The 26,147-nt window shown below is 38.4% G+C and overlaps 2 protein-coding genes across 3 annotated transcripts in view; one reads left to right on the top strand and one right to left on the bottom strand.

The window, feature by feature from the left end:
• GDI2 (GDP dissociation inhibitor 2) overlaps window positions 1-20,967 on the top strand; it is a 44,380-nt gene extending 23,413 nt beyond the window's left edge. For both annotated transcript variants that reach the window (XM_060159589.1, XM_060159598.1), the window contains exons 5-11: window positions 2,635-2,833; window positions 3,096-3,227; window positions 16,136-16,235; window positions 17,836-18,007; window positions 19,542-19,686; window positions 19,871-19,925; window positions 20,014-20,967. In XM_060159589.1, the coding sequence (XP_060015572.1) occupies window positions 2,635-2,833; window positions 3,096-3,227; window positions 16,136-16,235; window positions 17,836-18,007; window positions 19,542-19,686; window positions 19,871-19,925; window positions 20,014-20,160 (950 nt within the window). In that variant the 3' untranslated portion in view covers window positions 20,161-20,967. The remainder of the gene's footprint in view (window positions 1-2,634; window positions 2,834-3,095; window positions 3,228-16,135; window positions 16,236-17,835; window positions 18,008-19,541; window positions 19,687-19,870; window positions 19,926-20,013) is intronic.
• Window positions 20,968-22,839: 1,872 nt separating this feature from the next.
• The window catches only part of TASOR2 (transcription activation suppressor family member 2), a 67,130-nt gene continuing 63,822 nt past the window's right edge, over window positions 22,840-26,147 (bottom strand). Inside the window, exons 25-26 of the mRNA XM_060159610.1 lie at window positions 24,480-24,661; window positions 22,840-24,050 (exon numbers count right to left, since the gene is read on the bottom strand). Coding sequence (XP_060015593.1) covers window positions 23,932-24,050; window positions 24,480-24,661 — 301 coding nt within the window. The 3' untranslated portion in view covers window positions 22,840-23,931. The remainder of the gene's footprint in view (window positions 24,051-24,479; window positions 24,662-26,147) is intronic.

The following is a 26,147-nucleotide window of genomic DNA, read 5'->3' as shown; positions in this document are numbered from 1 at the left end:
GTCTGCCCACTCAGTGTCCTTGGGACTTTTACTTTCCTAGGACAATATATTTCTATTAATGTAGCCTAAGTTTACATTGGCTTTTTTAGGAGCTGTATATACTGTTGGTTCTTGTGGTAGGTCATGATGCCAGCTAAAACCTCAAGGTTCCAATAAATATTTGTTTATTGGTCACATGTTATTTTAGTCAAATAAATGAGGAGTATATTTGGCCTCTAGAGTAATGTTGAACACAGATACTATGTTCAGAGAAGTTTGAGACATTTTCATGAATAGCTTTGAAACGTGCCCAGCAAAATCTTGTATCCTCGGTTGAATCTTTAGCTTGCTTGTTTGTTCTCACTCTTACCGCTGTGAGGCATCTGTTTGTCGGGAGCACCTTTGACATCTCAGGGCTTGTGGCTGTCAGGAGTTGGTGTGCCTGCTGCAAAGCCCAGCTGTGAACTGGGGTGAGGCTGCTTAGGTCCACTGTTGGAATGACATGTTGTGTGCCATGTTTTAGTGCTTTTCTTGTGACGTTAATTCTACTCTGATTTTTCTATTTTTTAATTCACTTGTCAAATCTTATGCCTGTTAGTTAATTGGAACGCTTTTTTCTGTTCTCTTATTGAAACTGCTCTGGATTTTGTAGCTTTATTCTGTTTTAAAAGTCTTGACATAAGTGTCTTTTTTGGTAAATAACCCTCAGTGTGCAAGTGAATGAAGGAAAAGTAAAACCATTTGAAATGAGTGAAGGTACAACTCAATGGACTAATTGTGAAAAAGATATTTTCTAGTCCTTTTATCATATAATTTGAGTATTTTATTTATATATTGTATGTCCAGTATATGAATAAGTCAACTTCTTTTATATTCAGTCCCATCAGATGTTAATTATATGGATTGAATATTTATTGAGCACTTGCTATATGCCAGGTACCCTTCTAGGTTTGGGGGTAGGGAGGGTGCAACAGAAGGAAAAAAGTAAACAAAAATGCTTTCCCTTTTGGAGCTTCCATTAGTGGGAGACTGGCTATAGATAAATAAGGAGAAGCATTTCAGATGGTGATATAATCTGATATAAAAACGTATCAGATGGATATGGAGATGAAAGGAGGGAGTGAGGGTGGGGCTACTAGTTTAAATAGGGTGACCAGGGAAGGCATCGTCATATAGAAGTAGCTGTTATAAAAATTACGTGGTAGGGAATAATATTTGAATTTGTTAAATTAGGACTTTTTCAGAATGAGCACCGGGTCTCTCACATGTTGGTAATTGCACTGGTATCTGGTTCTGACATAAAGGGATGGAGGAGCAGCTTAGAGCATCTCCTCTGTGCTGGGAGACAGGAGTCCACTGCGCTGGGAGAGTGTCCCTGTCAGGCTCAAGGCTTGGAGGAGGGAGGGAGATGAAAAGAGGGAAAGAGTGGGGAATTTAAGAATACATAGTAGATTTTCATTTTTATTTTAAGAGAAGTTATGCGATAACTCAACAATAAACTGTTGGTAAGAGCTTTAGGTTCCAACAGGCAGTGTCCACCAGATTGACCCCCAAGTTGTAAGTGCGTTGCAGTGGTGACTCATGTTTCCTTTGGCTGTTTTACACCTTCCCCTGAAACTACACTTGTGTCTTAAGTAGGGGGCTGCGTGGTAATAGAATATTTCTTTTTAGCCTTATGCTTTTACTGTGTATGCAGTCTGTCCATTTTTTTAAAGCTAGGTTGTAAATATTAATTTAAAAAGTTAAATGTAGTCAGCTGTCATGATAGCCTCATGATCATTTTAATTTTCAGTTTTGTTGATTTCAGCTATAGTCTTGGGGGAAATAATGTTTAAATTATCACAATATTCAGCTGTCAACAGATATAAAAGAAATGGTTAAGCGTTTATTTTTAAAGCTATAGTTGTTTTTAAAGTAGCCGTATGGTTTAAGAAAGGGGAAGACGGAGATGGAACCAGAAATTTTTCTTTTCCTTTGACCTTGTCTTTCTACCAGCAATCTACGGTAGTAGGGATCCTGACTAGTAGGAAGAACTGAGGGTTTCTTAGGTGGTAGTTCATAGCTTTCTCCTGATCTACTTTTTAGTGTAAAAAGCAGTGAACTGCTTATCTAGGACTTCATTAAAGTGACTGGCAGCATAATCAGCATCTAAATTTCTTTGAGGTCAGAGATTGTTCTTGGTATCTAAGCTGCTTTTCCATTAAATACCAGAGTGTATCTTAGCATACAGAAAAAGAAAAAAGAATGAAGTGCATTGAGAATTTTAGGCAGTTGCTGGAGTACAGATCAGAGTTGTCAAAAAAACTTTCAGATAGATGCCTTCATGAATAATAGTTTTTCAAAGTCTTATTTATCTTGTACCTAATAAGAGGTATAATTATACATATTGCATTTAATTAATTACTGGTTATAATTACTTGTAATTGTGTAAAATTGAAGGCTTAATAGCTGATCTATTGTAATTATGACAGTTTATTTTAAAGTGTTATGAAACTGTCAGTTTATTTTAAAGCAATGTCCAAACTCCCATATTTTAAATTGCACATTGCCTTAGAAGAGCCTCAGATAACATAAAATATTTAAACTTTATTTTCACATTTTCTTTTCCTCAGTGTCCTATTGTGAGTGTGTGCTTTTTGAAAAATTATTTTTTAGGCCTAATGGGGCTGTTTGAAAAACGTCGATTCAGAAAATTCCTGGTGTATGTTGCCAACTTTGATGAGAGTGATCCTAGAACTTTTGAGGGCATTGATCCTAAGAAGACGGCAATGCGAGAGGTGTATAAGAAATTTGACCTGGGCCAAGATGTTATAGATTTTACTGGTCATGCCCTGGCACTTTACAGAACTGATGAGTAAGTTTTTTGGTTTTTAGATTTACATTTTTCTTGGAATTCTTCACTGAATTTCCCAATTCTGCAGAGTGGAAATTCTAACAAAACAAATATATAGCTCTATTATACTACTAAAGAAGAAGTTCTAACTGCATATTAGAGTTAGAGCCTTTTAAATAAAATATGGAGATGTTGAATTAAAATCCATTCAGAAAAAGATTTTAAATTGAATATAAGAATGCAAACCAAAGCCCTTTTCTAATGGTCATTTCCTTTTGTCTAGCTATTTAGATCAACCATGTTGTGAAACCATTAATAGGATTAAACTTTACAGTGAGTCTTTGGCAAGATATGGCAAAAGCCCATACCTTTATCCACTCTACGGCCTTGGAGAACTGCCACAAGGATTTGCACGGTGAGAGCCCATGTTTAATCTTTGTGCTAAAACCTCACTGATCCTGAACCTCGTCTTGAACGGTAGTTTATGATATGGTTGTGGTTGTGAATAATGAGACAAGATTTGTCTGTGAGTGGTGAGGTGCTTTTTGTTTTTATTGAAGTAAAATTTATATACAGTGAAACCACAGATCTGTGGTTAAAAAAAAATGAGTTGGACATATATATAGACCTTTGTAACCAAAACTCCAATCTAGATGTAGAACATTTTCCTTACTCCAGAAGTTCCCTTGTATCCCCTCATAATCACCAACACCCTTGCACTGTAACAGCTACATACCCTTGCACTGTAACAGCTACATCATCATAGAACACTTTTGCCTGTTTTTGAAGTTTTATTATATAAAAGGAATAATATATACTTACTTAAAAAATTATTTATTTATTTTTTGCTGTGTTGGGTCTTTGTTGCTGTGCACAGGCTTTCTCTAGTTGCGGTGAGCGGGGGCTGCTCTTCGTTGTGGTGCACGGGCTTCTCATTGCGGTGGCTTCTCTTGTTGCGGAGCATGGGCTCTAGGCGCGCGGGCTTCAGTCGTTGTGGCACACGGGCTCAGTAGTTGTGGCTCATGGGCTCTAGAGCGCAGGCTCAGTAGCTGTGGCGCACAGGCTTAGTTGCTCCGCGGCATGTGGGATCTTCCCGGACCAGGGATGGAACCCGCGTCCCCTGCATTGGCAGGCGGATTCTTAACTACTGCACCACCAGGGAAGTCCCTATGTACTCATTTTTATCTGGCTTTCGCTTAACAATGTTTTTGAGATTCAGCCATGTTGATGCACGTGCTGTTAATTCATTTAAAAAATACTGAGTAATGTTTCATTATGTGAATTATGTGAATATACCAGATTGTCCTGTTGATGGACATCTGGGTAGTTTTCAAAACGTTTTGGGGTATTATGAATGAAGCTACTATGAACTTTTGTGTAAAAGTGTGTATGGACATCAGTTGTCATATTTTTGGGTTCATATCCAGGAGTGGAATTGCTGGCTGATATGGCAAGTATATGTTTAACTTGATAATACTGCCTAACAACTTTCCAGAGTGGTGGTTGTACCATTTTACATTCACTTAGCAGCGTGTGAGAGTTGTGGTTGCTCCACATACCTGCCAACCTTTAGTATTGTCAGTCTTCTTAATTTTAACGACCCAAGTAGGTGTGAAATGCTATCTCATTATGGTTTTAATTTACATTTCCTGAGGACTAATGTTGATCATCTTTTCATGAACTTGTTGTATATAATTTTGTGGTGTGAGTGTTCATTTCTTTTGCACATTTTTAAAGATTGGGCTTTTTGTTTTTGATTTGTAGGCAATCTTGATGTATCCTGACTGAAGTCTTCTGTCAGTATATGTATTATAAATGTTTCTCTTAGTCTGTGGCTTGTCTTCTGATAAGCAGAAGTTTTAAATTTTGCTAATATACCAAAGGGTTTTTTTTTTAATGTTTAGTATTTTTTGGTTTCTAAGAAGCTTTGCCTACCTCAGGAGCACAAAGATACTCCTATGTCTTTTTCTAGAAGCTTTATAGTTTTAGCTTTGTGTTTAAATCTGTGATTCATCCTGAAATCATGTTGGTGTGTGAGGTGAGGCTTGAGGTTCACTTTTTTCTGTACTGATATTTAGTTGTTCTAGCACCATTTGTTGTAAAGTTGTCTTGGTGCCTTTGTGAAAAATCAGTTGGCCATATACACATGCCTATTTTGTTCCAATGATCTATTTACTTTTCCTATTCCATTACTACACCATCCTGATTATTACAGTTTTTTATAATAAGTCTTGAAATCAGGTAATATAAATCCTTCAACTTTGTTCTTTTTCAAAATTGGTTTGTCTATTCTAGGTCCTTGCATTTCTACATAGATTTTAGAAGAAGGTGTCAGTGTCTTGAAAACAATATTTGGTGTGATTTTAGTTGGGATTGAGTTAAACCTGTAGATCAATTAGGGAGAGAATTATCTTAATAACATTGAGTTTTCCAGTACGTGAACGCTGTCTCTCACCATGTATTTAGGTTTTCTTTGGTTCAGCAATATTTTGTAGCTTTCATTGTAGAGATCCAGCACTTTTTTGGTTCAAACTTATTCATAAGTATTATATGTTATTTTGATGCTGCTGTTAATGAAAGTTTCAATTTTATTTAAAGTTGTTTGCTGCTTATATACAGAAGTACAATTGATTTTTGTACTTCCTGTGACCTTGCACTTATTCTATTAGTTTTATAGATTTCTTAGAATTTTCCTTGTACACAGTTACATCATCAGTGAATAGAGAGATTAGCTTCTTCCTATACAACCTTTGTGTTTTTACCCTCTTAACTTTATGAACTGGCTAGTACTTCCAGAAGAATGAGGAATAGAAGCGATGAAGATGGACATTCTTGCTTTGTTTCCAGCCTTCAGGGGAATGTTTTCAGTATTTTATTATTAAATATGTTTTCTGTATGTTTTTTTTAATAGGCAGTTTTGTCAGATTAAATTCCATTTTCATAGCTTGCTGAGAATTTTTATTATGAATGGGTGTTGACATTGAGTTAATAATGCATATTTTCTTTATGCTATTGTGAATTTTATAGATTGATATTTGGATATTAAATTAACCTTGCATTCTTAGAGCAAACACTACTTATTCATGATGTATTTTCCTTTTAATTTACTGTTGGATTTAATTTGCATATATGTGTGTGTATGTATGCGTTTGTGTGTGCCTGTTTGTATGTGTACATTCACACACGAGTTCTTGTGCCTATGTTCATGATAGATACTGGTTTATAATTCCTGTAATATTCTTGTCTGTTTTTTTGTATCAGGGCTTAATAGACTCATAACATGAGTTGGAAGAGTTTCCTCCTACTCTGTCTTCTGAAAGAGGTTGTGAAAAATGGTATTGTGCTTAAAGGTTTGATAGAATTGACCAATGAAGCCATCTGGACCTGTAGAACTTTTTTTATGGGAAGGCTTTTGAGTGTTAATTCATTTTCTTTTAATAGAAATAAGGCTGTTCAAATGTACTATTTCTTATTTTCAGTTGTGTTTTTCAAGGAATTTGACTATTTCAAATAAGTTCTTGAACTTTTTGACAAAAAGTTGTTCATAATATTTCTTTATTATGTTTTTGATGTCTATAGGATCTTTAGTGAGGTTCCCATCTTCATTCTTGTGTTGGATAGTTTATAATTTTTCTTGATGGGATTGCATCAATTTTATTAATCTTTTCAAAGTGCCAAATTTTTAGCTTTGTTAATTTCCTTTGTAGTTATTTTTAATTTTACTGATTTCTGACCTTAATTTTTTCCTTTTACTTATTTGGGTTTTTTTTTTCTTTTAGTTTTTAAGGTTGAAACATAATTGATTTTATACTTTTCTTCTCTGACATAAACATTTGAAGGTCTAAATTTCCCTCTAAATATGTACCATCTAATATGGTACCCTATCTTTCCTATGATTTTTTTTTCTTTGACCCTTGGGTTATTTGAAAGTATAGTGTCTAATTCCTAAACATTTGAGGATTTCCCTAAATACCGTACTGACATCTAATTTAATTCCATTATGGTCAGAGAACAAACTTGTAAATTATCAGTCTTTGAAATTAATTAAGGCATAATTTATGGCCAAATATATGTTTTAGTGAATATGCCCTTGAAAGAATTCTGCATGCATGTTTTAGAAAGGTAGCTCATAGAGTTGTTCCAATGTATATTCTTACTGATTCTTTTTCTAGTTCTGTTGCTGAGAGAGGGTCTTCTACCACGATTGTGGATTTATCTGTTTCCTACTTTAGTTCTGTCAGTTTGTACTTCAGACATTTAAAGCTCTTTTACTAGGTGATACTAATTTCTGATTACACCAAATCTTCCTTGTCTCATACTAATATAACCATACCAACTTGTTTACTGTTTGAACAATTTTTTTTATCCTTTTGATTTTAAACCCTCTGTGTCTTTATATTTAAAGTGAGTCTCTTACAGCATATAGTTGAATATTGCTTTTTTATCCAATGTGACAACCTTGGCCTTTTAATGGAATTTTTTAGTCATTTATGTTTAATATAATTATTGATATGGTTGGGATTAGATCTGTTGTTTTGCTGTTTTCCCCCCCTCCCCCTGACTCCCCCCCCCAGGTTCCTCTTTCCTTTTTTGGAATTAATCAAATATTTTCATCTTAATTTTTAGCTGTGCCTTTTCATTTCTAATTTTTTAGTGCTCACTCCATAAATTATAATATCATCCTTCATTTATCACAGTTATTTGGAGTTAATACTGTCCTTCTTTACATAAACTGTAAGAACTTTGCAACAATCTCATCCCATTTACTATTCCTTTGTGCTGTTGTTGCCTATATTTTATGTCTACATACTTTATTAAACCCCACAATACAACATTATAATTTCTGCATTAAACAGTCAGTTTAAAGAAATGAAGGGAAGGAAAAATGTAATCATTTGTCCACAATTTTACCATTTTTGATGCTATTCATTTTTTCTTATAAATCCTTGTTTCCATCTGTTGTCATTTCTCTTCAGCTTTTCATTGGCATTATTGTAGTTACTGTTGATGATTTCTCTCAGCTTTTATTTTTATCTGAAAGTGTTAAGTCACCCTCATTTTTGAAGGACTTTTGTTGGCTTAAGATTTTTTTTTATTCAGAACTTTATAGCTGTTGTTCACTTGTGGCCTGCTTTGTTTATGAGAAGTTAGCTGTCAACTGTAATAAATAGTTGTTTCTGTGTTTTTGTTGTTTGTTTTTTGTTCTTCTGGTTGCTTTCAAGATTTTCTTTGTGTTTTTGGGAGTATAACTAGGATTTGCCTAGGTGTGGTTTTGCTTGGGATTTGCTGAACTGCTTGGATGTGTAAGTTAATTTTTTAGATCAAGCTGGGAATTTTAAAGTCATTATCCTCTTCAGATATTCTATCTCATTTTCTCTCTTGTCCCCTGGGACACTGATTGCTTGTATGTTAGATACTTGGTATTATTCCATAGTTCAGGGGTCTCCAACCCCTGGTAAAGGTCCTCAGCCTGTTAAGAACCAGGCCACACAGCAGGAGGTGATTGGTGGGTGAGCGAGCGAAGCTTCATCTGCCGCTCCCCATTGCTCGCATTACCGCCTGAATGATCCCCCCCATCACTCACATTACCACCTGAACAAACTCTACCCCCGCTCCCCCTACCCCTGGTCTGTGGAAACATTGTCTTCCATGAAACTGGTCTCTGGTGCCAAAAAGGTTGGGGACCGCTGCCATAGGTCACTGAGGCTCTGCTCATTTTTTTCTTTGTTTTATCTCTTTATGTTTCATATCGGGTAATGCATGTTCATTTAAGTTCACTAGTTCCTTTTTCTGTTATTTCCAGTAAGCTGTTAATCACATTCAGTGAGTTTTAATTTTTTAAAAAATATTTTTCAACTGACCTAGAATTTTTATTTTTTAAATATAGTTTTCATTTTTCTTGTGAGATTTTCTGTTTATTCATTTTGACTTTCACGAATATATAATGTTCTTTTTTTTAAATCTTCATTGGAGTATAATTGCTTCACAATAGTGTGTTAGTTTCTTCTGCACAACAAAGCAAATCAGCCATATGCATACACATGTCCCCATATCCCCTCCCTCTTGAGTCTCCCTCCCATCCTCCCTATCCCATCCCTCTCGGTCATGGCAAAGCACCAAGCCAATCTCCCTGTGCTATGCTGTTGCTTCCCACCAGCTAACTATTTTACATTCGGTAGTGTATATATGTTGATGCTACTCTCACTTAGCCCCAGCTTCACCCTCCGACCCCATGTCATCAAGTCCATTCTCTATGTCTACCTCTTTATTCCTGCCCTGCAGCTAGGTTCATCAGTACCTTTTTTGTTTTTTTTGATTCCATGTATATGTGTTAGCATACAGTATTTGTTTTTCTCTTTCTCACTTACTTCACTCTGTATGACAGACTCTGGGTCCATCCACCTCACTACAAATAACTCAAATTTCGTTTCTTTTTATGGAGTAATATTCCATTGTATATATGTGCCACATTTTCTTTATCTATTCATCTGTCGATGGATGTTTAAGTTGGTTCCATGTCCTGGCTATTGTAAATAGTGCTGCAGTGAACATTGTGGTGCATGTCTCTTTTTGAATTATGGTTTTCTTACGGTATATGCCCATTAGTGGGATTGCTGGGTCATATGGTAGTTCTATTTTTAGTTTTCTAAGGACCCTCCATACTGTTTCCCATAGTGGTTGTATCAATTTACATTCCCATCAACAGTGTAGGAGGGTTCCCTTTTCACCACACCCTTTCCAGCATTTATTGTTTCTAGCTTTTTTTGATAATGGCCATTATGACTGGTGAGAGGTGATACCTCATTTTAGTTTTGATTTGCATTTATCTAATAATTAGTGATGTTGAGCATCTTTTCATGTGCCTCTTGGCTATCTGTATGTCTTCCTTGGTGAAATGTCTATTTAGGTCTTTTACCCATTTTATAACTGGATTGTTTTTTTGATATTGAGCTCCATGAGCTATTTGTATATTTTGGAGATTAATCCTGTGTCTGTTGTTTCATTTGCAAATATTTTCTCCTATTCTGAAAGTTGTCTTTTTGTCTTGTTTATGGTTTCCTTTGCTGTTCAAAAGCTTTTAAGTTTAATTAAGTCCCATTTGTTTATTTTTGTTTTTATTTCTGTTACTCTAGGAGGTGGGTCAAAAATCTTGCTGTGGTTTATGTCAAAGAGTGTTTTTCCTATAAAAGTTTTATAGTGTCTGGTCTTACATTTAAGTCTCTAATCCATTTTGAGTTTATTTTTGTGTTTGGTGTTAGGGAGTGTTCTAATTTCCTTCTTTTACATGTAGCTGTCCAGTTTTCCCAGCACCACTTACTGAAGAGGCTGTCTTTTCTCCATTGTATGTTCTTGCCTGCCTTGTCGTAAATTAGGTGCCCATATGTGCGTGGGTTTATCTCTGGGCATTCTATCCTGTTCCATTAATCTATATTTCTGTTTTTGTGCCAGTACCATACTGTCTAGATTATTGTAGCTTTGTGGTATAGTTTGAGGTCGGGGAGCCTGATTCCTCCAACTCAACTTTTCTTTCTCAAGATTGCTCTGGCTATTCGGGGTCTTTTGTGTTTCCATATGAATTGTAAGATTTTTTCTTCTAATTCTGTGAAGAATGCCAGTGGTAGTTTGATAGTAATTGCATTGAAACTGTAGATTGCTTTGGGTAGTATAGTCATTTTCACAATATTGATTGTTCCAATCCAGAACATGGTATGTTTCTCCATCTGTTTGTGTTATCTTTGATTTCTTTCATCAGTGTTTTATAGTTTTCTGAGTACAAGTCTTTCACCTCCTTAGGCAGGTTTATTCCTAGGTATTTTGTTCTTTTTGTTGCAGTGGTAAATGGGAGTGTTTCCTTAATTTCTCTTTCTGGTTTTTTGTTGGTGTATAGGAATGCCAGAGATTCCTGTGCATTAATTTTGTATCCTGCAACCTTACCAAATTCATTGATTAGTTCTAATAGTTTTCTGGTGGCATCTTTAGGATTTTCTATGTATAGTATCATGTCATTGGCAAATAGTGACAGTTTTACTTCTTCTTTTCCAATTTGTATTCCTTTTGTTTCTTTTTCTTCTCTGATTGCTGTTGCTTGGACTTCCAAAACTATGTTGAATAAGAGTGGACATCCTTGTCATGTTCCTGATCCTAGTGGAAATGCTTTGTTTTCCACCATTGAGTATGATGCTTGCTGAGGGTTTGTCATATATGGCCTTTATTATGTTGAAGTAGGTTCCCTGTATGCCCATTTTCTTGAGAGTTTTTGATCATAAATTGGTGTTGAATTTTGTCAAAAGCTTTTTCTGCATCTATTGAGATGATCATATGGTTTTTATTCCTTAATTTGTTAATGTTGTGTATCACCTTGATTGATTTGTGTATATTGAAGAATCCTTGCATCCCGGGGATAAATCCCACTTTACCATGGTGTATGATCCTTTTAATGTGCTGTTGGATTCTGTTTGCTAGTATTTTGTTGAGGATTTTTGCATCTGTGTTCATCAGTGATATTAGTCTATAATTTTGTGATATCTTTTTCTGGTTTTGGTATCAGGGTGATGGTGGCTTTGTAGAATGAATTTGGGAGTGTTTCTCCATCTGCAGTTTTTTGGAAGAGTTTGAGAAGGATCGGTGTTAGCTCTTCTCTAAATGATTGATAGAATCCACCTGTGAGTCCATCTGGTCCTGGACTTTTGTTTGTTCGAAGATTTTTAATTACGGTTTCAATTTAATTACTTGTGATAGGTCTGTTTATATTTTCTAATTCTGCCTGGTTCAGTCTTGGAAAACTGTACCTTTCCAAGAATTTGTCCATTTCTTCGTGGTTGTCCATTTTATTGGCATATAGTTGTTTGTAGTAGTCTCTTATAATCCTTTGTATTTCTGCCGTGTCAGTTGTGTGATTTTTCATTTCTAATTTTATTGATTTGCATCTTCTCCCTCTTTTTCTTGATGAGTCTGGCTAATGGTTTATCAATTTTGTTTATCCTCTCAAAGAACCAGCTTTTAGTTTTATTGATATTTGCTATTGTTTTCTTCATTTCTGTTTCATTTATTTCTGCTCCGATCTTTATGATTTCTTTCCTTCTACTGACTTTGGGTTTTCTTTGTTCTTCTTTCTCTAGTTGTTTTAAGTGTAGGGTTAGATTGTTGAGATTTTTCTTGTTTCTTGAGATGAGATTGAATTGCTATAAACTTCCCTCTTAGAATTGCTTTGCTGCGTCCCATAGGTGTTGGGTCATTGTATTTTCATTGTCATTCGTTTCTATGTGTCTTTTTATTTCTTCTTTGATTTCTTCAGTGATCTCTTGGTTATTTAGTAGTGCACTGTTTAGCCTCCATGTATTTGTGTTTTTTACATTTTTTTTCCTGTAATTGATTTCCAGTAGCATTGTGGTCAGAAAAGATGCTTGATACGATTTCAGTTTTCTTCAATTTTCTGTGGCTTGATTTGTGACCCAAGGTGTGATCTATCCTGGAGAATGTTCCATGTGCACTTGAGGAGAAAGTGTATTCTGCCACTTTTGGATGGAATGTTCTATAAATATCAATTAAGTCTGTCTGGTCTGTTGTGTTATTTAAAGCTTGTGTTTCCTTATTTATTTTCATTTTGGATGATCTGTTCATTTGTAAGTGGGTTGTTAAAGTCCCCTACTGTTGTTGTGTTACTGTCGATTTCTCCTTTCATGGTTGTTAGTATTTGCCTTATGTATTGAGGTGCTCCTATGTTGGGTGCATAAACATTTATAATTGTTACACCTTCTTCTTGGATTGATCCTTTGATCATTATGTAATGTCCCTCCTTATCTCTTGTAACAGTGTTTATTTTAAAGTCTATTTTATCTGATCCCGAGTATTGCTCCTCCAGGTTTCTTTTGATTTCCATTTGCGTGAAATATCTTTTTCCTTCCCTTCGCTTTCAGTCTGTATGTGTCCCTAGGTCTGAAGTGGGTCTCTTATAGACAGCATATATATGGGTCTTGTTTTTGTATCCATTCAGCCAGTCTGTGTCTTTTGGTTGGGGCATTTAATCCATTTACATTCAAGGTTATTATTGATATGTATGTTCCTATTACCATTTTCTTAATTGTTTTGGGTTTGTTTTTGTGGTTCTTTTTCTTCTCTTTTGTTTCCCGCTTAGAGAAGTTCCTTTAGCATTTGTTGTAAAGCTGGTATGGTGGTGCTGAATTCTCTTAGCTTTTGCTAGTCTGAAAAGCTTTTGACTTCTCCATCAAATCTAAATGAGATCCTTGTTGGTTAGAGTAATCTTGGTTGTAGGTTTTTCTCTTTCATCTCTTTAAGTATATCCTGCCACTCCCTTCTGGCCTGCAGAGTTTCTGCTGAAAAATCAGCTGATAACCTTATGGGGATGGATCCCTTTGTATGTTATTTTTTGTTTTTCCCTTGCTGCTTTTAATATTTTTTCTTTGAATTTAATTTTTGTTTGTTTGATTAATATGTGTCTTGGTGTGTCTTTCTGAGGGTTTATCCTGTATGGGAGTCTCTGTGCTTCCTGGACTTGAATGACTATGTCCTTTCCCATGTTAGGGAAGTTTTCCACTATAATCTCTTCAGATATATTCTCAGACCTTTGTTTTTCTCTTCGTCTTCTGGGACCCCTATAATTCGAATGTTGGTGCGTTTAGTGTTGTCCCAGAGGCCTCTGAGATTGTCCTCAATTCTTTTCTTTTTTCTTTATTCTGCTCCTCAGCAGTTATTTCCACCATTGTCTTCCAGCTCACTTTTTCGTTCTCCTACCTCAGTTATTCTGTTATTGATTCCTTCTAGTGTATTTTTCATTTCAGTTACTGTGTTGTTCATCTCTGTTAGTTTATTCTCTAGTTCTTCTAGATCTTTGTTAAACATTTCTTGTATTTTCTCAATCCGTGCTTCCATTTTATTTCTGAGATTCTGGATCATCTTTACTGTCGTTACTCTGAATTCTTTTCAGGTAGATTGCCTATTTCCTCTTTATTTATTTGGTCTTGTAGGTTTTTACCTTGCTTCTTCATCTGTGACATTTTTTTGCCATCTCCCTTTTTTTTTTTTTTTTTAATTAGTGGGCTTGTGTTCCTGTTTTACTAGTTGTTTGGCCAGAGGCTTCCAACACTGGAGTTTGTAGGCTATTGGGTAGAGCTGGGTCTTGGTGCTGAGATGAGGAACTCTGTGAGACCTCACTCCAGTGAATATTCCCTGGGGCCTGAGGGTCTCTGTTAGTCCAGTGGTTCGGACTCACAGCTCCCACCATAGGAGCTTCCACCCGACCCCAGGCTCACGAATCAAGATCCCGCAAGCCGCGTGGGGTGGCAAAAAAGAAAAAAAAGAATAACAAAGTAAAAAGTAAAATTAGACTAGGAAACTAACAGATGTATTATAAAGAATGTAAAAATAAAAATAAAGATGAATCAACAACCAGAAGGTACATCAGTACCACAATAGTGAAAAAGAGGAGGAGGGAAAAGGAAAAAAAAAAAGCGGGGGGCGGGGGGAAGGTCCTTGGCTGTGGAGAGCGGGGCCTAAGCAAGGGTGAGGTTTGGGTGGTAGGTGGGGCCAATGCTCAGGACCCACAGGACTGGAAAAGGCCCTGGGGGCTGTGAGGGGTGGGGCTTAGGCTCAAGGAACAGAAGGGGCCCAGGCGTGCTCCCCACCCCTGGTCTCAGAGGGCAGGGGACCTCATCTGGGAGCTCAGCAGGCTCCCCGTGCCTGAGTGCACGGGGTGACAGTAACCCTCTGCTCCTCACCCACTCCTCTGGAGGGCCCCTCCCGCTTGCCTCTCAGGTACTCCCCTTGGCCTCCTTTCTGTGCCCCCCAGGACACATGTGGCCTGGATGGTGCTTTGGAGCTGGGGGAACCGGCTTGGGAGCTCCCCGTGCCCGAGTAGGTGGGGCAGTCGCCCTCCACTGCTCTCCCGCTCTTCCTGGAGACTCCCTCCCACCTGCCTCTCCTGATCTCCCCAGACTCAGGGGCTGATCTTGTCTGGCCTCCACTTCTCCTCCCCCCTTGGTCCCCTTACATCCTACTCGTTCATTATGGAGTTCCTTCTGTCTCCTTGGGGGTCAGAGTCCCCCACCAGCGCCTGGCAGCCGCCCTAGTTCTGGGGAGACGCTAACTCCGTGTCTTCCCACATCGCCCTCTTGACTTCTCTCCTATAACGTTCTTGAACATAGATCTTTGAACAAGGATGTTTGTCCTTGTACATATTCGTAGTAGCTGCATTTAACTCCCTGCGTATTTTAGCATCAGTAATCTGGGCATCTGTTTGTTTTGATCACTCTTTCTCTTTACTTTTTTCCATTTTCTTTTTTTCATGTGTCCAGTAATTTTTGATTGTATATTGGACATAACTGATTGGTATATTGTAGAGATGGTGGATTCTTTCTGTGATGAGTGTTGATTTTAGTTTTGAGTTGGCAGTTAAACTATTGGCTGTTCACCTTGAACTTTTGGAGACTTGATTTTATACTTTGTAGGTGGGGGGTCTTTTGTCTTTGGCTGAATCCTTCATGAGGTGTGGTCCTCTGGGGTTTCATTGGAAAGCCCAAGGTATGTACCAAGTTCCTCTAATATGGCAGTTTCAAACTTCAAACTTATTTGTCCTTAAGGCCTGTAGCTGTAGTTTCTCCTCAAGTCTTTTTGCCTTTTAGCTTTTGTTTTTTCCTGGGTTCCTTGGAGTCTCTCTCCTGTGTACAAGCATTTCTGGAGTTAGTTAAGGATTTGAAGAGATTTTATAATTTGGTTGCTCCCCATTTTGGAAGACTTTCTCCCACAATTTTTATCTCCTCATACAGCCCCAAACTCTATCTTATGGCACGTTAAATCAGTAAGACTGCAGGTTTTTTGCTTCTGTTCTAGCTGTCCCATGTTACAAGGACTGGGTAGGTCATTCTGTCAGGGGAAGAGCCATACAAACCACATGAAGATCTCATCCAATTGCTTCCTTCAAGTCTCTTGTCTAGTTTCTGCCTGCTTTTACTCACTGTCCAGTGTGCTTTCTGATAGATTTTTGGTTGTTCAGAGTCTTAATTTTTAATATGCAGGAGGATTAGACTTACAAGCTGTTCTTCCATTACTGGTCAGTGTGGTTTGTTTGCACTTGATATTCATAACTACGAATGTGAGACATCATTACATGGTTTTGACTGTTTTAGAATTGATGCTTTTATGACTTAAACTAATGCCGTCTGGAAGGAAACTGAACAAATAAATACATGTTTCCTGTAACTCATTAAAATCTAAGAAAGGAGACTTTAGTAGTTGAAATAATTATAAATTACTGATTGATTATAATTACAATTATAATTACTAATTATAGTTTAAATACTTTGCTAGGCTAAGTGCTATTTATGGAGGTACCTACATGCTGAATAAACCAATTGAAGAAATCATTATGCAAAATGGAAAAGTGATTGGTGTAAAATCTGAAGGAGAGGTAAGTAGCTTTTACAATTTAAGAAATATTATATTCTTGTAAAGAAAACTTTATTGTTTAATAAGTACTAAATTTGGTATGGACATCGATCCTAGATTTCACACCATGTATGTTTTCTTTATGGTAACTTGGTATTCATAATGACTGAAAACTTATAATGTTTAATATTTTCTGTTGTGTTGATTGTTGCTTAAGACTAAAACAAATTATGAATGAGCTCTAAATGGTAAGTATTATATATGTAGTGTGGGTTGGTGTCTGTCTCCCAAATTTTCATTTAAATTTAGCTTTATATGTACCACATAACTTATTGGTTGAATTGGGGCTTGGCCAATACTATTTTATTATTTAATTTATTATTATTAAATATTAGTAATGTTAATCATTACTGTTAACATTATTTTATTTTGGGTTTAGCCAAGGAACTGGCCGGGTGGAGTTTTGAGCAGTGTTTCTCAAATTTGAATTGAATGTAAATTGTTAATTTTGTCAGAGTACATGTTTCTCATTCAGTAGGTCTGTGGTGGGTGTGCATTTTCTTGCAAGCTCTCAGATGGTGCCAGTGCTGTTGGTCTGCAAGCCAGACCATATTTCATGAACCATCAACTTTTACAAATGGAACCGTTCAAAAAAGAAACTGAAAAACTATGTGTAAAAAAATATTTTGGGGGCTTCCCTGGTGGTGTAGTGGTTGAGGGTCTGCCTGCCAATGCAGGGGACACGGGTTCGTGTCCCGGTCCGGGAAGATCCCACATGCCGTGGAGTGGTTGGGCCCGTGAGCCATGGCCGCTGGGCCTGAGCATCCGGAGCCTGTGCTCTGCCCTGCGTACTGCAAAAAAAAAAAAAAAAAAGTGTATATATATATATATATATATATATATTGGGGATTCCTGATGGTATTCTATGGGTTCAGACCATATAATCTACACTCACTAGCTGGCCATCTGACCCTTTATTGTTGTAGGTCTTTTGTAACTACCTTGTGCTTCCAGCATACACATAGTAGATGTTTAGGAATAGGGATAAATGTCTTAATCTGATATCTCAAAGTTCTTTTTATTCATTCCATTTTTCTTTGCTTCAGGCAACTGCTTCCTCTTAGGACATTTCAGGGCTTTGATATAAAGAGGAAGACTATAATATAATACATAATTTATCTTGCAACTTAAGTTTTACTTAGTAAGTATAGTCTTAAAAGGAGAGATTATGGTCTGTTTCTAATATTAGAAAGAACTATTTATAGACCATTTACTTTTCACTGGGTCCATTTACATATAATGACATTCCTTAAATACACTGTTTCATTTAATCCTAACAACAACCTCTTTGAGGTTGGGTAGAGCAAGGATTTTAACCCTCTTCTGCCCAGTTTTAAAACTTATGTGTCTGAAAACCATGCAACACACTTTTCCTAATATTTCAATAAGATGTAGAATTTATAGATTTGCTCCAGGAGAATTATAGGGATTGTTGGCAAAGCTAGTTTTAATAGTTATCTATAATTCACTAATTATCTACAGTTAACTTGAAGATAACAGGTGATGTTCAAGAACGATGGCATCATTATACCCATTAGAAAGTCTTTAATGTTTTATTACAGATTGCTCGCTGTAAGCAGCTCATCTGTGATCCCAGCTACGTGAAAGATCGAGTCGAAAAAGTGGGCCAGGTGATCAGAGTCATCTGTATCCTCAGCCATCCCATCAAGAACACCAATGATGCCAACTCCTGCCAGATCATTATTCCACAGAACCAAGTCAATCGGAAGTCAGGTCAGTTTTGAAGATAAGCAGATGTGTGTAGGAATTCCAAATTTTATCTGCTCTATTATAGTGAAGAGACTCTAGTTTACATATGGAAAATAAAATGTGATGTATCCCTTTTAGCTCATAGAGATCCTAAGTCATCACTTTGAAATGGAAACGTTTGCCTAGGAGCCCCGCCTTGGACTTGTACCCCCCACTCTTTGGGCCTCCATTTCTTCTTCTGTAGAACTGAGAGGCTGGACTGGATGAGCAGGCAGTCTTGCCTGGTTTGAACATTGTGTGCCTTGTGGAGGTTTATGCTTATTAGTTGACCTGATTTCACTGTTACTTTGAGCTGATGACAGCACTGCTTTTGTGTCATGATTTGTCAACTTAATACTTGTATTTGATTTTAGCAGTGCGCTAGAAAACAACTTTGATTTCTCTGATTGAGATCAGGACTTAGCAGGACTTCCCTGGTGGCGCAGTGGTTAAGAATCCGCCTGCCAATGCGGGGGACACGGGTTTGATCCCTGGTCTGGGAAGACCCCACATGCCACGGAGCAACTAAGCCCGTGCGCCACAATTACTGAGTCTGCACTCTAGAGCCCGCGAGCCACAACTGCTGAGCGTACGCTCCGCAACTACTGAAGCCCACGCACCTAGAGCCTGTGCTCTGCAACAAGAGAAGCCACCACAATGAGAAGCCTGTGAACTGCAACGAAGAGTAGCCCCTACTCGCCACAAATAGAGAAAGCCCGCGTGCAGCAATGAAGACCCAACGCAGACAAAAATAAATAATAAATTAAAAAAAAAAGATCAGGACTTAGCTCTGAAATCGTAATTCCTAATCTGTTTGCTTTAACCAGTTTTCTTTCATCCACTAGCTTTCCCCCCTTTCAGTTAGAAGCCCTAAAGCTTTTAATTTTTTTTTCCATGTAAGAGACGAAATCACAGAAGATTATTATGAGAACTAAGAGACACAGATGAAAGTAATCTTTCAAGGGTTCCCAAGTAGATCTCAGGGTCAGGGAGAGTGTAAAAAGAGTAAAGGGAACCCAGTAATTAGTAATTATCTCTTATATTGGAAATTACGTAGTTAACTAGTAGTATACAGACAAGTAGAATCTATGGAATTATTATGAGCTTATGCCAACTCAAGAATAGCTTATTGTGTTTGCAATTTTATATTGCTTAAAAAATGAGGAATCAGTAGTTAAATAAATCCTATCTTAGCTATTCAAAACCTTTCTAAATGCAGGGTTCAGAGAGGAAGACAGGTTTCCACAGTGAGCTGTGACATCTGGGTAGAGAATGTCATCTCCCCGTCCACCGTTCACTGCCACATAAATCCTTCATCTCCAGTAGGCTAAGAGTTGCTGAATATTTGTATATTTTATGTATGACCTTGTTTGTCTCCATATAAAACTTAATCTTAGAATATCCAGTCTGTTCCAAGTAATTTTAACTCACACCTCAATGAAGTATGGGTGAAACTGAGTGCACACACAGGCCCAAGGTTTAAAGACCCTGGCAGTGAGGTGGCTTTGCTTGCTTGCAGATATCTATGTCTGCATGATCTCCTCCGCACACAATGTGGCCGCACAGGGCAAGTACATTGCCATCGCCAGCACAACCGTGGAGACCAAGGAGCCCGAGAAAGAAATCAGACCAGCTCTGGAACTCTTGGAACCAATTGAGCAGAAGTAAGTGATGCGTTCATTTATAGCAGCTCAAACCCAGGATTGCCTTTGGCTCCATGGTGAACAGAACCCCATGAGAACAATGAGAGCAGCCATCATCTCTTACCAGCCTCGGTTTTGAATTTCAGGCAAAGCGGTGAGTGGGCGTGTCAACTTCCCTGCTTACTTAATTCTTTTTCCCCTCCAGATTCGTAAGCATCAGTGACCTCCTTGTACCAAAAGATTTGGGAACAGAAAGCCAGGTGAGTGGCAATCTGAAAAGGGTAATTACCAGGCTTTATTGGGAGACATCACTAAATAGTCTTAGGTCTTTGTGACTTTCATTTCCAGATCTTTATATCCCGTACATATGATGCGACAACTCACTTTGAGACAACCTGTGATGACATTAAGGACATCTATAAGAGGATGATGGGATCCGAGTTTGACTTTGAGGAAATGAAGCGCAAGAAAAATGACATCTATGGGGAAGACTAACAGCAGTACATGTTATCATCTAATTAGGACAAACTTAAAATTTGGCAAATGATGCATATTGTATGAAATCAATATTGTAAGGCCTGCTTTTGTAATCAAAGCTGAGAGATTGCAGAGCACTGTACCAGTAAATATTCTTCCCCTTTCTAATATCATGTATTAACTTGTTTTCATGGAGTGGCTCTTCAGAATTGGCAGGTTCCCACATTCTGTTCAATTTAACCAATACTGGCTTGTTTTTTCTAGTGAAGGATCAGTTTTAAAACATTGTGATACTGATACAGAGAACTTGATACAGTATTTGTATCTTTTAATCAGTGTAGCCTTTGCAGTTATGAGCTTCTGCTGCTCAAGAGCTGTGTCAGTACAGTTTGCGTGCCATCTGTCCTCTTGACATTAAGGAGATACGGAATCGAATGTTCCATCGTTGGGGACAGTATCCCTCACTCCTCCCCACCCCTTTACATTTACATCAAGTGTTAGAACAGTGCCCAGGCAGCATAGCCACAAGCTGGGTTTATGTGGGCCTCCAATTCTAACCAAACTCCAGACTTTGAGAGTCATTTTGGAGGAAGCCTGTGTGCGGTGTTTTAATCTAATAAATTTGATGAGAGCAGAGGGGAAAGAAACTATCATAAAGCAGGTAAACGTAGAAGCTTCTTTTGTATCCCAGGTGTGGCTTCTTCAATGGACCAAGCTGCTGCAACGCAGTATTGATTTGACAGAGCCTCTGCTTCAATGATGTCTGTCTCACAATGGCTCCAAATGATTTCTGTACTGCAAAATAAAGCCAAACTCTGGAAACCAGCTCCCTCTTGTTGGTCTTTTGTGTCCTGACAATTCAGAGCTAGTAAGTATTGTACTGGCCTTGACACAGCTGCTCATTTCCTTCACTAGAGCTGAAAACGGATGCTGGGGAAGAGTGCTGAAGACCCTAGTGGTTGGTGGAGTGCTGCCATCTGGCTTCACTGTGAGTAGACCCCGAATTACTTCTTGGTACAATATAATTATTAGACCTTCTTAGATATCCTTAGTAGTGGTGTAGAACAAGGATTCGTTCCCATCAGAGAGTAAGTGACATCCGGTGGAATGGGTGCGTTAATGTATTTATTTAATAAGTTAATTAATTTTATTGTTGGCTGTGTTGGGTCTTCCTTGCTGTTCACGGGCTTTCTCTAGTTGTGGTGAGTGGGGGCTACTCTTCGTTGTGGTGTCTGGGCTTCTTGTTGCGGAGCATGGACTCTAGGCACGTGGTCTTCAGTAGTTGTGGCACATGGGCTCAGTAATTGTGGCACACGGGCTTAGTTGCTCTGTGGCATGTGGGATCTTCCCGGACCAGGGATCGAACCTGTGTCCCCTGCATTGGCAGGTGGATTCTTAACCACTGTGCCATGAGGGAAGTCCCAGTATTTTCATTTAATTCAGATTGTAGACAGTTTTTAGTGGTACCTCCTTTCCCCTTGATTGTTACAAGCCTCACTGTATGTGCTGTCATTTATATCGAGGACATTGTATTCTCTTTTATAGTTGAGTCGGTCATTTATGTCGGAGGAATGAGGACACTGTAACTGTATTCTCTTTTAAAGTTGAGTCTGAAGGACATAGACTAAGGTAGGCGATCTGTTAAAGGATTTAGGGTAATAATAACTTCGATTATCCAAGTGATTACTTTAGCTTTCTCAATCTCATACTATCCATTTTTGGCTGAAGAATTTTTTGTTGTAGGTGGGCTGTCCTGCACATTGTATGCACCTCCCTGGCGTGACAACCCCAGATAACCCCGGTTGAAAACAACTGCTTCCTTTTCATAAGATTATCTAAAATTCCAGCAGGCCTTTCCCCTCTTTTCCTGCAATATTTCACATTGTGAACCATTAACGCAGGTGGAGGCACAAGCTGGGTTAGTAGTACGAAGGAAGCATCAGGATGTCTTCGTATTCTGCACTCGGCATATTTATTGGAACAACTAACGTTTCTGTGCCAGGCCAACGGGGCACAAAGGTGATGAGGGCAGAGTCTCTGCAGAAGCTCAGTCTGGAGGCGCCTGCTCCTCTGTGGCCTGGCTAAGCCTTCAGTTACAGAATGGGCGGCCTCGTGGGTGCTGGAAGCTTCTTCAGGGGAGGAGCACGGCTGGCAGGTGCGCTGTAAATGTTACTTTCCTTTTCCGTAGTAATTTCAGATTAATTCAGTGTACCAAATACAGTTATGGTCCTATTAGATTCTTATCCCTGGGGTAAAAATCAGCTGAGTGGGTCTCTAAGCAAGAGCTAGGGTAAGAATTAAAACTCAGTCATTCTTCCTCCTCCTAAGAACATACCGAGGGGAAAGGAACACTTTGGGTTCTGTAGGGGGAGTATAAAAGCAGATAAATGGCTTTTGAGGGAAGTTCCTGTGCAGGCTGACATGACCCCCTGGAAGGGCCAATTGGAGCGTGTGAAGTGTCCTCTTGCTGGAGCCTGCTGCTCGGCACCGCACGAGGGAGGGGAAAGCACCGGGCAGGCCTGCGGGGATGAGGCTTGACAGATGGCGGCCAAAGTGAGGTAAGTGGTAGGATTCTTTTGGAAGCTACTTATTCTGCTAAATGGCCTAAAAAATTTAAAGTGCTGTAAAACATTCTCTTACAAATTTAATATTTGCTATAAAATCATTGCAGAAGCAGTTGAATGATTTTTAGTTGTCTTTATTAAAATGAAACAAATTAGGTACAAAAACCTTTGTTCCAAATAGATACTATGTATCTTACCAATGTTTTTGCTTGGTTTTGAGTTTTAAAGATTGTTGTAGAAATTATTTCTAATATAAATAAATGATTATTTCTTCCTCAGAGGATTGATTTTTGTAGTACGCTGTTTACAAAAACTGAGTAAGTGAAAATGACAGTTTATAAATTTGTACCATTTAGGAAAAAAATGTTTATGTAGTGTAGCATGAATAACAGCAGATAGAGCCATTGAAGATGTTAGTTTTTACACAGGTGGTAAAACCTTTAAAACAGACTACAACATGCATTACATGTGCATTTCTGACCTTAACGTGCAAAAACAAAGCTACTGGTTAAAATAGACTTATTTTTGCTACAATTGAGTACACTTGTGAAATTCTTATTTTTATCATTAATTTCAATGAATAGCTTTGAAGCTATTCTGCTTAAAATAAGAATAATTTAAAACAATAGTATTGAACACTGTAACCCAAAACTAATGGAAAACTACAGTGCTGCTGTGAACAAAGCCAGACAACAAAGTCAGACATTCTGGCAATGTGTAAAACATGAAGAAAAATGTTCCCCCAAGTTGTAGAACACTGAGATACACAGAACAGTCTTCTCATATAAATCAAAGGTTTTCAAAGAAAAGGGAAAATACTCATTTGTTGTTGGCATCACCGATGTCTAGGTAAGGTGCAGTTAAATCACCTGAATACAAAATTGATAATTCCGTCTTTAAAATAAAATAACCAAGAACTATTCCATAAATAGGATGCTACCTACTGGGGAAAATGTCTATGCATGTAGGCTACATTGTCTTCCGTCCTGGCAGCAGATGGACTGCAGGTGAAAACACTCATAGAATGGAGGTTAGTTATTTCATTAGTGATACTTGAGAAAGTCCCATTTATGCCAAACTAGCAGCACCCCTAAATAAACAAAACTTTAAATTTACAGCATGACGTATAACGTACAAAAGTTTTTGAGCAACTGGTTTCCCGCAGACACAGATGTCAGCATCTGCTGTCAGTTCCAGCTCACGTGGGAGAGAGTCACAAGTGTTCTTACCAGTAGCTACTCCTGAACGGAGCTGCTACTTTCTGTATATTTTCAATAAAGTCATTTACATCTGTAACAAGGATGCCACTGTTTTCAAAGACATCTCTGGAGACAACAGGCTTTTCTGTAAAAAGAAAAATAACCTCTTTTGGTGAAAAAAATTCATTAATACTTTTTAAAAGTAGCAAAATCCCTTTTATTGGAAAAAAAAGACTCATACACGTGAAGGAAAAAGCGAGCCTGTTTCAAGTGAGGAATGAGGTTGGAGCTCTGGGAGCAGTCGCCTCCATGGGCGGTGGTGGGAGGGAGGGAGCTGAAACCACTGATGGGCACTTTTTTAAAAGCTTAGATGGTTACACTTAACAGATCTAGTACAGGTTTTTTTTTTTTTTCTATTAACAGGACAAAACCCACAATACCTGCTGCCCCAGCCTCGTGTGCGTTTATTCCTGGCCGCCAATGACTCCACTTGGATGGAAGGACGTTTCTAAAGAGTGGACCTACTGGGCGTTAACTGGTTGATGAAAATTAGAACTTAAGGCTATGAATTTACCTGTAAGGAAGACGGCAAACCTCGCGTGGACACGCTGAATTTGCAGGTTTAGCAGACATTTCAGGTGCTCAGCTTTTGTTGATAATCGGGAGTCACACTGGTGATAATGAAGCAGCTCAAAGATATTTGCACTCTGATACGATTTCAATATTAAGTTCTTTTTATATGCAATTGAATCCACTCTGAAAAATACACAAAAATGTTAAATTTAGATAAGTCTAAGTTTGTGAAAGATTTTCTGTATCTTAATTTTCAGTTGCTTTATTCCTAGACTTTTCCTGGCCTTCACTATACTTAGTCAAACTCCTTTTCCCTTCTTTGTTCTTCTGTACGACACACTTGGCTTCCCAGACGTCACCGTCCTGTCGAATTCCCTCAAAACATTCCGAGTGTACTTACTCCTCGTCCCGTCAGGAAGGACAGCACATGGCCATCGAACACTGCTTCCAGCCATGTGGCTGGCAAGCCTCCCACTCATTCCCAGCGGGCCCCTTCCTGCATCCTGACTCATACAGCAGTGCTTCCCGTGCTTTGGCTCTCCAAAACCACTCTACTTCTTTTTGGTTAGATAGTCACCAACTTCATTAAGATCATCTAACAGCTAGAATTTTCTCACCTCACTTTAAATCTTGTTTCTACCTTTTATTCTTCCTTTTAGAGGAAAGTGTTCCATCCTGCAGCCCCTCCAGTACTCACACCCTCGCTCCTGCTTGCTGGAGAAAACCCAAAGCCTGCGTATTCCCATAGCTCTAGTCACACCATGAACTGCATCATGATGAATTTCCTTCCAGGTTTTATCCTTCATGTGTGTAAATTTATATGCCTGGCATCATACTGTACATAGTTTATCACTGTGAATAGAAATTTTTTATATGCTTCTAGTTACTATTTTATGCTATGTGTGGCATTATTTTGCATATTTAAAAAATTATGTATCTATTTAGTCCTGTATCTGCCTAGAGATGAATTAGAGGATGGTTTTGTAGCTACTCATAACCACGCATGGTTTTTGTTCTGTTTTGTTTTAGTTTTGGACAAATTCTCCCCGCCTCCAAGGGCAAAAGGATATGATAAGTTTTCTGAAAAGTTCTCACTATTCGAGACTGGCCTGATGTGAAGAGATTCCAGTGACATAAGTGTCTCTGTTTACGCAAAGTCCTATGCATGCTGAATTAATTTACACTGACCGATCTTAACAGGTGTGCTCTGCCACCTCAGCTTTCATCTGCTTCTGTACTTACTCCTGAAGTTGAACCTTCCCTCTGAAGTGCTGTGTTAACTAAGCCCTGTGAGGGCCCCTTGGAGCCCTTCCTCCCTGACAGTCTCAGCTCTCGGTTCCGCTCCCTCTTTTCCTCCTGTACAAGTTCCTCTCCTAAGTGCAAGCCTTTCCCCAACTGCTATTCTCGGCCATCTTTCGAGATCCCGTGCACATCCACAATTTCAGTTGTCTTCCTCCGGAGAAAGCAGTGCGGTCAAACAGAAGGTAACTGTCAGGTTGGAGACGAACATTCCGGGTCAAAGCCCAGCTTCCTGACTTCCTCCTTGTCTGCCTGGGTCAGGTCTGGCATCCTCTGTGCCTCAACTTCCACATCATTAAAGTGGGTTTGTACTGTCTACTTCCTATGTGTGAACTTATTAGAGATGGGACAGGTCATCTGTCACAGGACT

The sequence above is a fragment of the Lagenorhynchus albirostris genome, chromosome 1, assembly GCF_949774975.1.
Source record: "Lagenorhynchus albirostris chromosome 1, mLagAlb1.1, whole genome shotgun sequence".
In the NCBI taxonomy this organism is placed as follows: Eukaryota; Metazoa; Chordata; class Mammalia; order Artiodactyla; family Delphinidae; genus Lagenorhynchus; species Lagenorhynchus albirostris.
The sequence above is the reverse complement of the archived record's forward strand: the minus strand, read 5'-3'. Positions and strand labels throughout refer to the sequence as shown.